The 15,985-nt window shown below is 42.4% G+C and overlaps 2 protein-coding genes across 2 annotated transcripts in view; both read left to right on the top strand.

Moving 5' to 3' along the window:
- Positions 1 to 9,236: 9,236 nt before the first annotated feature.
- Positions 9,237 to 14,364, top strand: LOC311127905 (wee1-like protein kinase 1-A). The gene is made up of 10 exons (XM_084159804.1): positions 9,237 to 10,026; positions 10,352 to 10,569; positions 11,086 to 11,152; positions 11,243 to 11,415; positions 11,530 to 11,798; positions 11,891 to 11,980; positions 12,083 to 12,168; positions 12,269 to 12,439; positions 12,606 to 12,751; positions 12,983 to 14,364. Exons 1-10 carry the CDS (start codon positions 9,550 to 9,552, stop codon positions 13,134 to 13,136), a joined length of 1,851 nt encoding a protein of 616 aa, XP_084015930.1. The 5' UTR covers positions 9,237 to 9,549; the 3' UTR covers positions 13,137 to 14,364.
- Positions 14,365 to 14,812: 448 nt separating this feature from the next.
- Positions 14,813 to 15,985, top strand: part of LOC311128611 (switch-associated protein 70-like) — a 29,415-nt gene continuing 28,242 nt past the window's right edge. Inside the window, exon 1 of the mRNA XM_084160787.1 lies at positions 14,813 to 14,951. Within this exon, the coding sequence (XP_084016913.1) occupies positions 14,823 to 14,951 (129 nt within the window). The 5' untranslated portion in view covers positions 14,813 to 14,822. The remainder of the gene's footprint in view (positions 14,952 to 15,985) is intronic.

Below are 15,985 nucleotides of genomic sequence, written 5' to 3'. Positions count from 1 at the left end.
TTTCATCTGTTTGATACCATTCCATTCACTCCATTCCAGCCATTCCACTCCAGCCATTATTATGAACCGTCCTCCACTTATGAGCAGCCTCCACTGCCCCCAACAATACATATCTTGTTGTGGCCCCGGACAAGCACACCTGATTGTACTTGTCAACTAATCATCAAGCCCTTGACATCTGAATCAGGTGTTTTTGTCCAGGGCTACAATACAAATGTGTACTGGAGGACTGGAGTTGGGAAAAACTGTGATAATATAATACTATATGATACAGATTCTCTCTCTCTCTCTCTCTCTCTCTCTCTCTCTCTCTCTCTCTCTCTCTCTCTCTCTCTCTCTCTCTCTCTTCCTCTGAACCATAGAGTTGTATTGTTAATTCCACAGACATCGCTCTATCAGTGAGACCCCATGGAACAGACATAGCATCTCTTGTGTCACCCTAATAATAAATGACATGTATTTTGAGAGAACAAAATGTATCAGTGATTCGTATTTCCGTGCAACTTCATGAACCGACTAAAAACAAAGGCTGAATGTACTGCCTATATTTTGAGGGAAACGCACTGTCTATTATTTAATTTGATCAGGTTAGGACAGCACATACAAACTGCATTTAGTCCAATAAAAATACAGGATATTATTAGGGTGATAAATAAAAGGTAGTTGCTCCATGACACATATATTTTGAGGGAAACACACTGACTATTATTTAATTTGATCAGGGCAGGGCAGGGCAGGGCAGCACATACAAACTGCATTTAGTCCAATAAAATACATGATATTATTAGGGTGATAAATAAAAGGCAGTTGCTCCATGACACAAGAGCACTCTCTAGTGGAACAAAAACCTTTCGGCACCTGGTATTCCCAGGCGGTCTCCCATCCAAGTACTAACCAGGCCCGATCCTGCTTACCTTCCAAGATCAGACGAGATCAGGTATATTCAGGCTGGTATGGCCGTAAGCGCAGGAGCAACTCTTGGTACACTATATAAAGACATGAACAAAATGTATCAATGATTCGAATTTCCGTGCAACTTAATGAACTGACTAAAAACAAATGCTGAATGTATTGCCTATATTTTGTGGGAAACGCTTTGTCTATAATTTAATTTGATCAGGTTAGGACAGCACATACAAACTGCATTTAGTCCAATAAAAATACATGATATTATTAGGGTGATAAATAAAAGGCAGTTGCTCCATGACACATATATTTTGAAAGAAACGCACTGTCTATTATTTAATTTGATCAGGGCAGGGCAGGGCAGCACATACAAACTGCATTTAGTCCAATAAAAATACATAATAATATGCCATTTTGCAGACGCTTTTATCCAAAGCGACTTACAGTCATGCGTGCATACATTTTTGTGTATGGGTGGTCCCGGGGATCGAACCCACTACCTTAGCGTTACAAGCGCCGTGCTATACCAGCTGAGCTACAGAGGACCACACGATATTATTAGGGTTATAAATAAAAGGCAGTTGCTCCATGACACAAGAGCACTCTCTAGTGGAACAAAAAGCTTACAGCACCTGGTATTATCAGGCGGTGTCCCATCCTAGTACTAACCAGGCCAGATCCTGCTTAGCTTCCGAGATCGGACGAGATCAGGCATATTCAGGATGGTATGGCCGTAAGCGCAGGAGCAACTCTTGGTACACTATATAAAGTAATGAACAAAATGTATCAGTGATTCGTATTTCCATGCAACTAAATGAACAGACTAAAGAAAAAAGGCTGAATGTACTGCCTATATTTTCAGGGAAACGCACTGTCTATTATTTAATTTGATCAGGTTAGTACAGCACATACAAACTGCATTTAGTCCAATAAAAATACATGATATTATTAGGGTGATAAATAAAAGGCAGTTGCTCCATGACACAAGAGCACTCTCTAGTGGAACAAAAAGCTTACAGCACCTGATATTCCCAGGAGGTCTCCCATCCTAGTACTATCCAGGCCCGATCCTGCTTAGCTTCAGAGATCGGACGAGATCAGGTATATTCAGGCTGGTATGGCCTTAAGCGCAGGAACAACTCTTGGTACACTATCTAAAGACATGAACAAAATGTATCAGTGATTAGTATTTCCGTGCAACTTAATGAACCGACTAAAAACAATGGCTGAATGTACTTTCTATATTTTGAGGGAAACACACTGTCTATTATTTAATTTGATCAGGTTAGGACAGCACATACAAACTGCATTTAGTCCAATAAAAATACAGGATATTATTAGGGTGATAAATAAAAGGCTGTTGCTCCATGACACATATATTTTGAGGGAAACGCACTGTCTATTATTTAATTTGATCAGGGCAGGGCAGGGAAGCACATACAAACTGCATTTAGTCCAATAAAAATACATGATATTATTAGGGTGATAAATAAAAGGCAGTTGCTCCATGACACAAGAGCACGCTCTACTGGGACAAAAAGCTTACAGCACCTGGTATTCCCAGGCGGTCTCCCATCCAAGTACTAACCAGGCCCGACCCTGCTTAGCTTCCGAGATCAGACGTATTCAGGCTGGTATGGCCGTAAGCGAGGGAACAACTCTTGGTACACTATATAAAGTCAATGTGTCACTCACTCTGAAAGGGACACAGAAACGTATCCACTTTGTGCTTTCAATATACTTTGTATCCCTAATTTACTCAAGCGTTTCCTTTATTTTGGCAGTTACCTGTAGATTACCTCTGAAGTCTGACGTATACCTCACGGCACAGTGTTTAAAGGTTGCTCACAGTGAATCATTGACTGCTGTTATGCCCTTATCAGGACTGCAACCAGAATAATGACTGAGTCACGAGACGATTCTTGAGAAATGTCATTGTTGTTATTCCATGTGATTCAGAGGCCATCGATGATCCCTCAGTTAATTTTGCCCCGGTTGAGGAGGAGCAGGAGGAGGAGTCCTGTTTGGAACAGATGACTGAGACTGAGGCCATTGGTCAGCAGCATGTGCAGCTCATAACACACCCCGATGGAACCCAACAGGTTAGTATAAAAGAAATGGAGCCTACACACTAATTTAGTCATTTCACCGGAAGTGTACCACACCCATATTTATAGACATAGGACAAGCATCAATTAGGGTGGTCTATACATATTTAGGTTGAAAGGGGATTCTTATATATGCTGTGTATATGTATTTATTTATTGAATATTATAACTGTATAGACATTTATATCAGGTAGACAAAACGTATGTTAATACCCAAAAGTGGTTGTCATAATAATACATGAATCAGATGGCATTTACAGGAAATGGCTTAAAGGATCAAAAGTTGTTTGTTTGTGAATAAAGGTGTGTGGTGGAGCTTATGAGTGTGCAGGCTGTATTTATTTTATACTTACTTTTTTCAGCACTGCACCCCTCTAAAGGATGTGCGTTTGATCACACTTGACTACCCAACAGGTTAGCAAATACTAAACTAGAATGACCATATTCATTCTATTTCTATGTAAGCAACCTCTCTTAATTCATGTCTCAACAACCCCATTTATCCCTCTACATCTACACACCTCTATACCCATGGCACCATACACTGAGTATGTTTACATGCACACTAATAATTAAATATTAAACTGATTATGGCCGAGGGCCGAGTATGGCATTAGTACATGTAAACAGCTTAATCGGCGTTCCAGCAGTGTGTTTGATCTGTGCATGTACCAGCACCAGTAGCGCAAGCCTTCCTCTTATGCGCGAGTGAAGTGAGTTTGGCAGTGGTGTAAAGTACTTCAGTAAAAATACCTTAAAGTACTACTTAAGTCATTTTTTTTAGGTATCTGTACTTTACTTTACTATTTATGTTGTTGAAAACTTTTACTTTTACTTCACTACATTCCTAAAGAAAATATTGTACTTTTTACTCCATACATTTTCCTTGATAACAAAAACTACTTGTTACATTTTGAATGCTTAGCAGGACAGGAAAATTGTCAAATTCACGCACTTATCAAGAGAACACGTGGTCATTCCTAATGACTCACTAAACAGAAATGCATCTTTTATAAATAATATCTGAGTGTGCCCCTGGCTATCCGTACTTTGCTTAATATAAGGAATTTTAAGTGATTTATACTTTTACTTTTACTTTTGATACTTAAGTATATTTGAGCAATTACGTTTTACTTTTGATACTTAAGTATATTTAAAACCAAATACTTTTAGACTTTTACTCAAATAGTATTTTACTTTCACTTTTACTTAAGTAACTTTCTATTAAGGTATCTATACTTTTACTTAAGTATGACAATTGGGTACTTTTTCCACCACTGGAGTTTGGAAGAACTGAAAGTATGCATTTTAAATAGTTTTCACATACAAACTTTATACATTGAATGTACACAACATTAGGAACACCTTCCTAATATTGAGTTGCACCCCCCCTTTTACCCTCAGAGCAGCCTCAACTCGTCAGGCATGGAGTGTACAAGGTGTCGAAAGTGTTCCACAGGGATGCTGACCCATGTTGACTCCAATGCTTCCCACAGAAGACTGCTTTGTTTAACTGTACAATAATTCATAGAGGGCAAATGGTGAGTTACAGTTAAAGTTACACTTAGGTTGGAGTCATTAAAACTAGGAATAGACTAACTCTTTCCTAGAAACATTGAACCACTGTAGTATACAACAATGATAGTTTCTGAGGTGGAAGTTGGGAGAGTTATATTTGGGTGTTTCAGTGAAACATAAGTGAGGGAGGCCCCGCTCTCTCGCTTTCCCAGATGTTTAGTTAATTTCATTCCGATCTCCTTTGCATTATTGTAGCCTTTCTCTGTAGCCTGTCAACTATGTGTCTGTCTATCCCTGTTCTCTCCTCTCTGCACAGGCCATACAAACGCTTCACACCACGTGGCTGTTGCCACTCTAATCTGGTGGTCCCTGCGCGCACGACCCACGTGGAGTTCCAGGTCTCTGGCAGCCTCTGGAACTGCCATTCTGCGGCCAACAAGGCAGAGTTCATCTCAGCCTATGCTACCCTCCAGTCCCTCGACTTCTTGGCGCTGACGGAAACATGGATTACCACAGAAAACACTGCTACTCCTACTGCTCTTTCCTCGTCTAACCATGTGTTCTCGCATACCCCGAGAGCATCTGGTCAGCGCGGCGGTGGCACAGGAATCCTCATCTCTCCAAAGTGGACATTCTCTCTTTTTCCCCTGACCCATCTGTCTATCTCCTCATTTGAATTCCATGCTGTCACAGTCACTAGCCCATTCAAGCTTAACATCCTTGTCATTTATCGCCCTCCAGGTTCCCTTGGAGAGTTCATCAATGAGCTTGACGCCTTGATAAGTTCCTTTCCTGAGGATGGCTAACCCCTCACAGTTCTGGGTGACTTTAACCTCCCTACGTCTGCCTTTGACTCATTTCTTTCTGCCTCTTTCTTTCCACTCCTTTCCTCTTTTGACCTCACCCTCTCACCGTCCCCCCCTACTCACAAGGCAGGCAATACACTTGACCTCATCTTTACTAGATGCTGTTCTTCTACTAATCTCACTGCAACTCCCCTCCAAGTCTCCGATCACTACTTTGTATCCTTTTCTCTCTCGCTCTCCTCCAACACTACTCACTCTGCCCCTACTCAGATGGTAATGTGCCGTCGCAACCTTCGCGCTCTCTCTCCCGCTACTCTGCTAAATCCTTCTCCCTCCGATCTCCTGATTCTGCCTCCTCAACCCTCCTCTCCTCCCTTTCTGCATCTTATGACTCTCTATGTCCCCTATCCTCCCGGCCGGCTCGGTCCTCCCCTCCTGCTCCGTGGCTTGACGACTCTTTTGCGAGCTCACAGAAGAGGGCTCCGGGCAGCCGAGCGGAAATGGAGGAAAACTAGACTCCCTGCGGACCTGTCATCTTTTCACTCCCTCCTCTCTACATTCTCTTCCTCTGTTTCCGCTGCTAAAGCCACTTTCTACCACTCTAAATGTCAAGCCTCTGCCTCTAACCCTAGGAAGCTCTTTGCCACCTTCTCCTCCCTGCTGAATCCTCCTCCTCCTCCCCCTCCCTCCTTCCTCTCTGTGGATGACTTCGTCAACCATTTTGAAAAGAAGGTTGACGACATCCGATCCTCATTTATTAAGTCAAATGACACCGCTGGTCCTGCTCACACTGCCCTACCCTATGCTTTGACTTCTTTCTCCCCTCTCTCTCCAGATGAAATCTTGAGACTTGTGACGGCCGGCCGCCCAACAACCTGCCCGCTTGACCTATCCCCTCCTCTCTTCTCCAGACCATTTCCGGAGACCTTCTCCCTTACCTCACCTCGCTCATCAACTCATCCTTGACCGCTGGCCATGTCCCTTCCGTCTTCAAGAGAGCGAGAGTTGCACCCCTCCTCAAAAAACCTACACTCGATCCCTCTGATGTCAACAACTACAGACCAGTATCCCTTCTTTATTTTCTCTCCAAAACTCTTGAGCGTGCCGTCTCTAGCCAACTCTCCTGCTATCTCTATCAGAATGACCTTCTTGATCCAAACCAGTCAGGTTTCAAGACTGGTCATTAAACTGAGACTGCTCTTCTCTGTGTCACGGAGGCTCTCCGCACTGCTAAAGCTAACTCTCTCTCCTCTGCTCTTATCCTTCTAGACCTATCCGCTGCCTTTGATACTGTGAACCATCAGATCCTCCTCTCCACCCTCTCCGAGTTGGGCATCTCCGGCGCTGCTCACTCTTGGATTGCGTCCTACCTGACAGGTCGCTCCTACCAGGTGGCGTGGCGAGAATCTGTCTCCGCACCACGTGCTCTCACCACTGGTGTCCCCCAGGGCTCAGTTCTAGGCCCTCTCCTATTCTCTCTATACACCAAGTCACTTGGCTCTGTCATATCCTCACATGGTCTCTCCTATCATTGCTACGTAGACGACACACAATTAATTTTCTCCTTTCCCCCTTCTGATAACCAGGTGGCGAATCGCATCTCTGCATGTCTGGCAGACATATCAGTGTGGATGTCGGATCACCACCTCAAGCTGAACCTCGGCAAGACGGAGCTGCTCTTCCTCCCTGGGAAGGACTGCCCGCTCCATGATCTCGCCATCACGGTTGACAACTCCATTGTGTCCTTCTCCCAGAGTGCAAAGAGCCTTGGCGTGACCCTGGACAACACCCTGTCATTCTCTGCTAACATCAAAGCGGTGACCCGATCCTGCAGGTTCATGATCTACAACATTTGCAAAGTACGACCCTACTTTACACAGAAAGCGGCACAGGTCCTTATCCAGGCACTTGTCATCTCCCGTCTGGATTACTGCAACTCGCTGTTGCCTGGGATCCCTGCCTGTGCCATTAAACCCCTACAACTTATGCAGAACGCCGCAGCGCGTCTGGTGTTCGACCTTCCCAAGTTCTCTCATGTCACCCCGCTCCTCCGCACACTCCACTGACTTCCAGTTGAGGCTCGCATCTACTACAAGACCATGGTGCTTGCCTACGGTGCTTTGAGGGGAACCTCACCTCCTTACCTTCAGGCTCTGATCAGACCCTACACCCAAACGAGGGCACTACGTTCATCCACCTCTGGCCTGCTAGCTCCCCTACCTCTACAGAAGCACAGTTCCCGCTCAGCCCAGTCAAAGCTATTTGCTGCTCTGGCACCCCAATGGTGGAACAAGCTCCCCCACGACGCCAGGACAGTCACCTGACCACCTTCCGGAGACACTTGAAACCCTACCTCTTTAAGGAATACCTGGAATAGTATAAAGCAATCCTTCTACCCCCCCCCCCCCCCTCCCCCACCCCCCCATAAAAAAAGAATAAAAAAAGTGGTTGTCCCACTTGCTATCATAAGTTGAATGCACTAATTTGTAAGTCGCTCTGGATAAGAGCGTCTGCTAAATGATGTAAATGTAATGTAAATGAGAGATGGGATTGGAAGATTAGAGAAGATAAGCCTTTCAGTACTATGACTTCTATTGAAATATTTTATTTGATGAGAACAACTGATCTATTCAAATTCTACAGTTTACTGACTCAAGGGTATTGTTCTTAAATCAAAACATGGAATTCTTTATTAAGATTTGTAAATAGATATTTTGATATGGCTGCACAAAGAGTCTGTAATGCTGAAACATCCATTACTTTGTTGATTAAGATGTGTGTTTCTACATGAATGAAATGTAATGTGTTTTTGGACTTTTGGTACCATTTTTTCCATGTGTGAATATTGTATTCTGTGTATATACAGTAAATAGCCAATGTTTTGAATCCAGCATATATTTTAACTTTGAATATGTACAAATAATGGATACACGTTGGTTGTTAAATAAAGCAGTACAATTCTGTATATTTGCACTAATTGTTTTTGTGATAATGTTGTGGATTTATCATCTGAAATCTACTTAATTACAATTGAAACAGGATATTGATTAGTATTTTATTGAATTTATTTGTATGTGTAAGACTCAGTATGATTTGTTTATGCAAGAGCTTAAAATGTTTCTACCACATATTTACGTCATCAACTCAAACTATTATATGAGCAGTTGACAATTCTTATCAACATAAGATTTTTTATGATTTTTGGGCATATTGGCTTTTTGTGTAAATACTTAATGATATACCAAGCAATATCAGAAATAATCAACTTCTATTATGAATGCTAGACGATCAGCTAATCCGATCAAGGGCAATTAATTACAATAGAGCACAAGGGGGACTAATGTTATATTGTTATTTATTTTGCTCTTTTGCACCCCAGTATCTCTATTTGCACATAATCTCTTGCACATCTAGCATTCCAGTGTTAATACTATTGTAATTATTCTGCACTATAGCCTATTTATTGCCTTACCTCCATAACTTGCTACATTTGCACACACTGTATATATATTTTCTGTTGTATTTCTGACTTCTGAGAACCTGTTCTCAACTGGCTTACCTGGTTAAATAAAGGTGAAATAAAAATAAAAAAAATGTTGCGGACAAATTAATTAAACGCCTCAAAGGATGAAAAAGATCAAAGGATTCAATTCGCGCCAAAGTGACGTTCGTCTTAGAAATTTACTTAGTGACGTAAAACTTTGCTTCAGAGGAAGTAACGCCCACGTTTCAAACTTCAGGAATGTGTTCTCATTGGCTGAAGATCGGAATAATTCTGCCAACGGTCACGGAGCAGTATGGGCAGAAGAAGTTGTGACAACAATATTTCGGGTAAACAAACAGTCGACTGCATTATTTTACCTGTGTTTTAAGTATTTTGACAGCTAGACACAAGTACTAGAGTAATTATTTTGTTTTTTTGTAGTAAATAAGCGCTCAGCATAATTTATCGTGCGTTTGCCAGTACGGCGTGCTGCTCCTTATGGGACGAAGCTAGCTAGCTAACCTCTTTACTTACAAAGCTAGTGAGCGAACGTTAGCTAAATTACTTAGCTAGCTTCTTGCTAGCAACGTCATTTTGGATTACGAATTGACTCAAGATTGTAGCGCCATGGGCACACAGATGTCAAGCTACTCGGGATAATTTGAAAAACGATTAACGCCGCTAGCCACTTTTACGTTACAGCCAACGTTACTGCGCCTGGGAAGTGATGAGTTACAGTTGCCGAATGTTTGTCAGTACGTCCCCGAAGATGGGACCTATTCGACAGAGACTAGACTTCAACCAGAGCGACGGCGAGGACGATGGCAACAACAGCATTGGAGTCGAGTCTCGCCTCGCCGAAATGTACTCTCCAGTGCAATCGCCGAGACAGAACTCCAACTTAAACCAAGACGTCTGTAACAGCACCATGAAGATACCTACGGCGGAGGATCGCGTTGAACTTTGGGATGAGGAGGGGTTTGGATGTCTTTCTCCCCTAAAATCACCAGGGACTTACTTGATGAAGGGGTCCCCTTCTCCTAGAAAAGGGACCCGGCCCTACTATAAGAACTACAACAGCTCGTCCCCGGAGTTTTCCGACAATCAGGAGGATGGGAGCTCTCCCATTCCTGATTGTCCGGACACGCCGCCCCATAAAACCTTCAGAAAACTCCGGCTATTTGATGTCCCCCACACACCGAAGGTGGGTTAACTACAGTAACATGTTATTGTTCTCAAATTATTCTTTCAGATCCATAATATAAGGTCAGATCAAATTATATATTTTAAAGTTTTCAGCCAGAGATAACCAGCCACTGTGCAAGAGTTATATTTCTGTCTTCAACATGTTTGAACATGAGACTGAAGAATAGTCTCTATTACCATTTGTTAAGGGCAATGGGAGAGTTGAGTTTTCCCTGAATCATTGATCTCCTTGTGACTTATTTTTCCTATTATTTGTATTCATATGACCCTCACCAACCATAAAAATGTTATTCTTATCTAATGCAACATCATTTCCCTTTCAGAGTCTGTTGTCCAGAGCCAGGGCAGAGGCCACAGGATCCACAGTCCACCGGGTAGGAGTAGGTGTCTACATGAATGGGGACTCAACAGGAAGAACACACACAGACAGCAGGAGTAGACAGACACCCATGATCAACATCAATCCATTCACCCCTGACTCATTACTGATCCAGACAGCAACGTTACAAAGGAACAACAGAAAGAGATCACACAGGAATGAGTAAGAGAAGAACCTTGTACTGATGTCATTATCTACCAGCTGTTACATTGGGATTTTGTGGGAGTGGGACTCTAATGGGACTGACCTATAATGAACTCCATTTCCTCTTTATGCTCTCCCCTATCCTAAGGTAGTTGTGGAACTCTTGTTTGTCTGAACCATTTTCTAAAACTCAAAAGTAGTTGCGGTTTGCCAAGTGTTGTAAAGTAGATCATATTTTACTACCATGCCACAACTCGAGTTCCTCTGACTGTTAGACAACTCAAAAAAAAGTCTCTTAGAATTGGGAGATACTTATTTCTGTTGGTGTAAATGGAGCATGGCCTATTCTTAGTTGACAATAGATTCAGACATGCTTCTGCAGTGTGCGTTAAATCGGTTGACTATTGCATGCTTGTTGGCAGCAACCTAAAGCCACATGGTCACACTCACAAGGGGCACTTGTAGGGATTGTCTGCCCTCCAGTGGTTGAAATGTGATATAACACATTTTGGTTACTTTCCTTTGTCTCTACAGCTCATGTGGAGAGGACATGGAAGCCAGTGATGCAGAGTGTGAAGAGGACATCATTCCACCGTCAAAGGTACATTTTTGTAATCACTAATATAGCTTTATTACACACACTCATTGTGCTTTAGATAAGTGTCTAAGCAACGCTGTCCTTTTCTTGCAGAGAATGACTCTTCTGGATAGCAACATGATGTCAAGATATGCCACAGAGTTTCATGAGCTGGAGAAGATAGGGTCTGGGGAGTTTGGCTCTGTCTTCAAATGTGTGAAAAGACTTGATGGCTGCATCTACGCCATCAAACGCTCAAAGAAGCCCCTCGCTGGATCTGTAGACGAGTAAGAGAAGCCCATGGATTTTGAAAAGTTGACAATCCACGTATAAATTGAAACGACTAATTCACCTTAATGCTATGTCATTTTTGTGCTAATATTGTGTTCTGTTTTCCTCAGACAGAATGCACTCCGGGAGGTGTACGCCCACGCTGTCTTGGGACAGCACCCCCATGTGGTGAGGTACTACTCTGCCTGGTCAGAGGATGACCATATGCTCATACAGAATGAGTACTGTAACGGCGGCACACTGGCAGACGTGGTCACAGAGAACTACAGAACCATGCGCTTCTTCTCTCAGCTGGACCTCAAGGACCTTCTCCTTCAGGTGGCCCGTGGACTGAAGTACATTCACTCCACCTCACTGGTTCACATGGACATCAAGCCAAGTAAGTAGCTGCAGAGGTTTGGATACAGCTCCGCTATTCAATCAAATTGAATATTTATGATTTAACACTTGCCGTGCTTTACTTTTTCTCAGGCAACATCTTCTTATCCCGGAGGACTGTGGTGTGTGTCGGTGAATTTGACGATGATGAAGGACCAAATACAAATGTTGTTTACAAAATAGGTACTTAAAAAGTATAACGTCATGCAAATGAAACAAGCTAATAATTGAGTGGACTTGTCGACCAGGCAGCCTGATTCTAATGTTTTTGTATTTTTCCCTCAGGTGATCTTGGCCATGTGACCAGGATGGACAATCCTCAAGTTGAAGAAGGGGACAGCAGGTATCTGGCCAATGAAGTCTTACAAGAGGTAATTGGATAACTCCTCCTCCCCCATACCACCTCATTTGTTAAATTATTCAAAATCCATCTTATGTGACGTAACAAAACTGAACCAACATGTTTTTCAGGACTACAGAAACCTCACCAGGGCAGATATTTTTGCCCTATCACTGACTGTGATCAGTGCCTCAGGAGCTGAACCACTCCCAACTAATGGTGACAAGTGGCATGACATCAGACAAGGAAAACTACCTGCGATACCTCAAGTGCTCTCACAGGAATTCCTAAGTTTACTGAAGGTATGACTAGAAACGACAAGGGGTGCGTTCCAAACGGCACACTTTCCCTACATAGTGTGCATATATTGGATGCAGTGCTTCATTCTGCAATGGTGGTTTGTGTGCAGGACAGGCATTAGTAATAATGTTTAATTAGTGGTATTAATGTCTTCTCTGTGTGCTGCAGTTGATGATCCACCCTGACCCTGCCAGGAGGCCGTCTGCATCTTCCCTCACCAAGCACCCCGTCCTCCTCACTGCCTCCCGCATGAGCGCTGACCAGCTCCGTGTGGAACTCAACGCAGAGAAGTTCAAAAATGCGCTTCTGCAGAAGTACGTACACTCTTCATATGTCATGTCTCAAGGCTTTCCTTACTTTTTCATTTGTTATCGTATCGTAAGTATGACTGTTGGGGAGAATACTACGACATAGTGTTAGTTTTGTGAAGAAATTACATGATGCTACCTACTCTTTAAGGATTCAGGAATCCATTTCAGATGTAATTACTATTTTCTTGGTAGTTATCAATGGCTTCTCTAACAATGTGTTTTTCTCTCGTGCAGGGAGCTGAAGAAGGCCCAGCAGGCCAAAGTAGCCGCGGAGGAGAAGGTTCTGACCTCTGATAGGGTCCTGACGCGCTCCACCCTCCAGTCCAGCAGGAGCTCCAGGCTCATCGGCAAGAAGATGAACCGCTCAGTTAGCCTGACCATCTACTGAGAGGGCCAACTGCCAACCCAAATGGGTATCAGACTGGGTCGTATTCACTAGGCACGACATGGAAACAAACAGACCAAAACGGCTAGGGACTACCTGAAATTGTCCAAATAGAAATGCTTGTTTTCTGTTGCAAAACGTTTTGCTACCGTGTGCGCTAATGAATACGACCCTGGTTGCACTCGACAGTGAACTGGGAAGGCCTCCTTATGCAGACATGGACAGATGGGCTTCAAAGCGTACAAACCGACTATGATAGTTCTTACTGTTTGGTACTTGGAAAGGGTTAGTAAGACAATGGACCAAATGTATTTGACTCTAAAGAGTGAAAGGGTTGTGACCTTCCCAAGCACTTGGCATGTTCTGGCAATTGGTATTAAAGAACAAAGCCGGTTTTGTTTTTAATGAAATGTGGGTGCATGCTAGAACTTTCTGTTGCCAGTGTGAGGGTTTGGGATGGTGTGATACAAATGTGCACCTTACTGTCTGTGTTTTACCTGATGTCAGGTAGTGGAACTGGACCATTGACTAAGAATGATACAATGAGCACTTTGAACTTGCCTTATGCATACTGTTTGCATCCTGTTTTGCTCAGTTGGTAGAGCATATCGCTTGCAAAGCCAGGGTTGTGGGTTTGATTCCTACGGGTGACCAGTACGAAAAGTATGAAATTGTATGCACTCACTACTGCATCTGCTAAATGTAAAAATGCATACTGCTGCTATATATGTTGGTTTGTCTTGAACTGTAGTAGAGTTCAGTGAATTTATAAATTCCATTCAAAAGTTTAGAATAGTTTCAGTAATCAATCTCTTCTGTAAAACATGGAATTTCAATGTGTTGCGCCTGTAATACATTTCCTATCTGAAGTTCATTATGTACTGAGTTTTGTACACTGATTGTTTTAAGATGTTTTACTCATGTTCGTTTTTCATGATGAGTCATCCAATCGTGTGTGATGCGGTTGGTCGAAGTGGATCATTGTGTCAAGCCCCGGTGTCATTGTATTTTATATACGATGCACGGAGCCACTGAACAATTGTTTTAGTAAAGTCAGTATTTTAAGCTTGGACTTCTCTCCCTCTGTTCAAAACCTATAACTGTAGCATTATTGACTCATTTACATTGTCTCATGTTTTACAACGATGCATAATATACATGTAGATAATTTTGACAGCTATTGGTTTCATGTTACTTGTTCCAATTTCAATAAATTCATTCCCGATAATAAGGATGCCTTGGAACTGTCAAATGTTTATGGATGAATGTTGCTGTAAAAGAACATACAAAATAGTGACAGTATACAAATAACATGGGACTACACATGGTAGTCTGGGAAAGACGAGATATCTAATGATAATAAATGTGAGGAGATTTTCTTTCAGATTATACAGACTGAAACTTTGTTTCATAATATGGTTTCTTGTAAATTGATCGTCTGTACCAACATTGCAACATCGGCTTGTTCATTGTCGGGACATGTTTTTATTAAGCAATTATTTGTGGCCAACTGACCGTTTACTCATCACGGTTGACTACTGATTAAAATTTGCAACACGTTTGACAACTATGCGCTATGTGGCGCTACCATTCAGTCATTGGGTGATACAAGTTTATTTTCCTGCTGCGACACTCGATCACGTGACTGTTTTATGTATCAGTGTTTGGGAAAAGTTGCAGTTTTACTTTATGACATCGAGCGCACCAGGGGCTACGAAAATGGGATTACTACGAGATGAACTTCTGAAGTCAATATGGCACGCATTCACAGCCTTGGACGTGGAGCAAAGTGGGAAAGTGTCCAAATCACAGCTTAAGGTAGGCTTTAAAGCTTAGCTAGTAGAGCTACAGTATTATTCCATAATGAAGTAAAATTAACGATTGTTTGCTTTTTGATAAAATACCCAAATTAAAATTAATTCTAACCTCGGGATATTTTATCATGTTGCTGATCCGAATATCAGACCCAAACAAAAAGTTATGATCAGCTGGAGAGAAAAAAAGATTTGACCATGTGTCTGAGATATTCAATTGAATTCAGTGTACACAGTCATTTTATGTGCTGCTTCGCTTCCCTCGCATTTGGGAACTTTGTGTCAACTGCCAAGTGATAATTCAGTCGGCAACATCAACAGCAAAGTAAAGACAAACGTCTGCTGTCCCTCAACTCACAGGCTACTCAGACAGTTTCTGCTCACATCAGTAGTATTTTCCCTTACTCATGTCTACGTTTAGCCTTTTCTCACAAAAACAGGAATAACAATGATTCTATGGAGATAACCTTTGTTGATTATGGCATGAAAGATACCAATGAATGTGGGACATGTATGCCTTTTGGATAATCGTGCCTTACACACGATATTCTGTAACTTGGACAGAATCTACAGTAAGAGTGTTGGGCTTGTAAAAGGCAAGGGGCACTGCTTTGGAAGGGTAGGGCTTGTTTTCCTGTCTGGGTCTGGCTGTCTGCCTGCCTGGTGGTCTGTGTGCCAGCCAGGCTCTAATGAAGACACTCCACTAAACATTTTTTGGTGCAGTCCAGACTGGCCTTGATTTCAACGTCCGGATGTTGATTTCTGGTCCGGATATTATTTGGCCAAACATAGACGTCTGGAAAATATGTATTTTCCCCTTTCATTCAGCACCTAAAATGCACCTGACCTATCACAACACTGCATAGTGAACATCATAACTCAGCACTGAGTTTGACTGGCTCGTAAATGTTAATATTGTTTTTCAGACAGTCCAGTCTGTTCCGTTTGTCTAGATTATAGATGTTCATGAGTGGTTTGTTTATACATATCATACGATTTATTTTGATATATTTACTTCACTCTACATCTCAACAGTGA

This window comes from Coregonus lavaretus, assembly GCF_964263955.1.
Source record: "Coregonus lavaretus genome assembly, chromosome: 4".
Classification (NCBI taxonomy): Eukaryota; Metazoa; Chordata; class Actinopteri; order Salmoniformes; family Salmonidae; genus Coregonus; species Coregonus lavaretus.
This window is presented reverse-complemented; position numbering and strand designations above follow the sequence as displayed.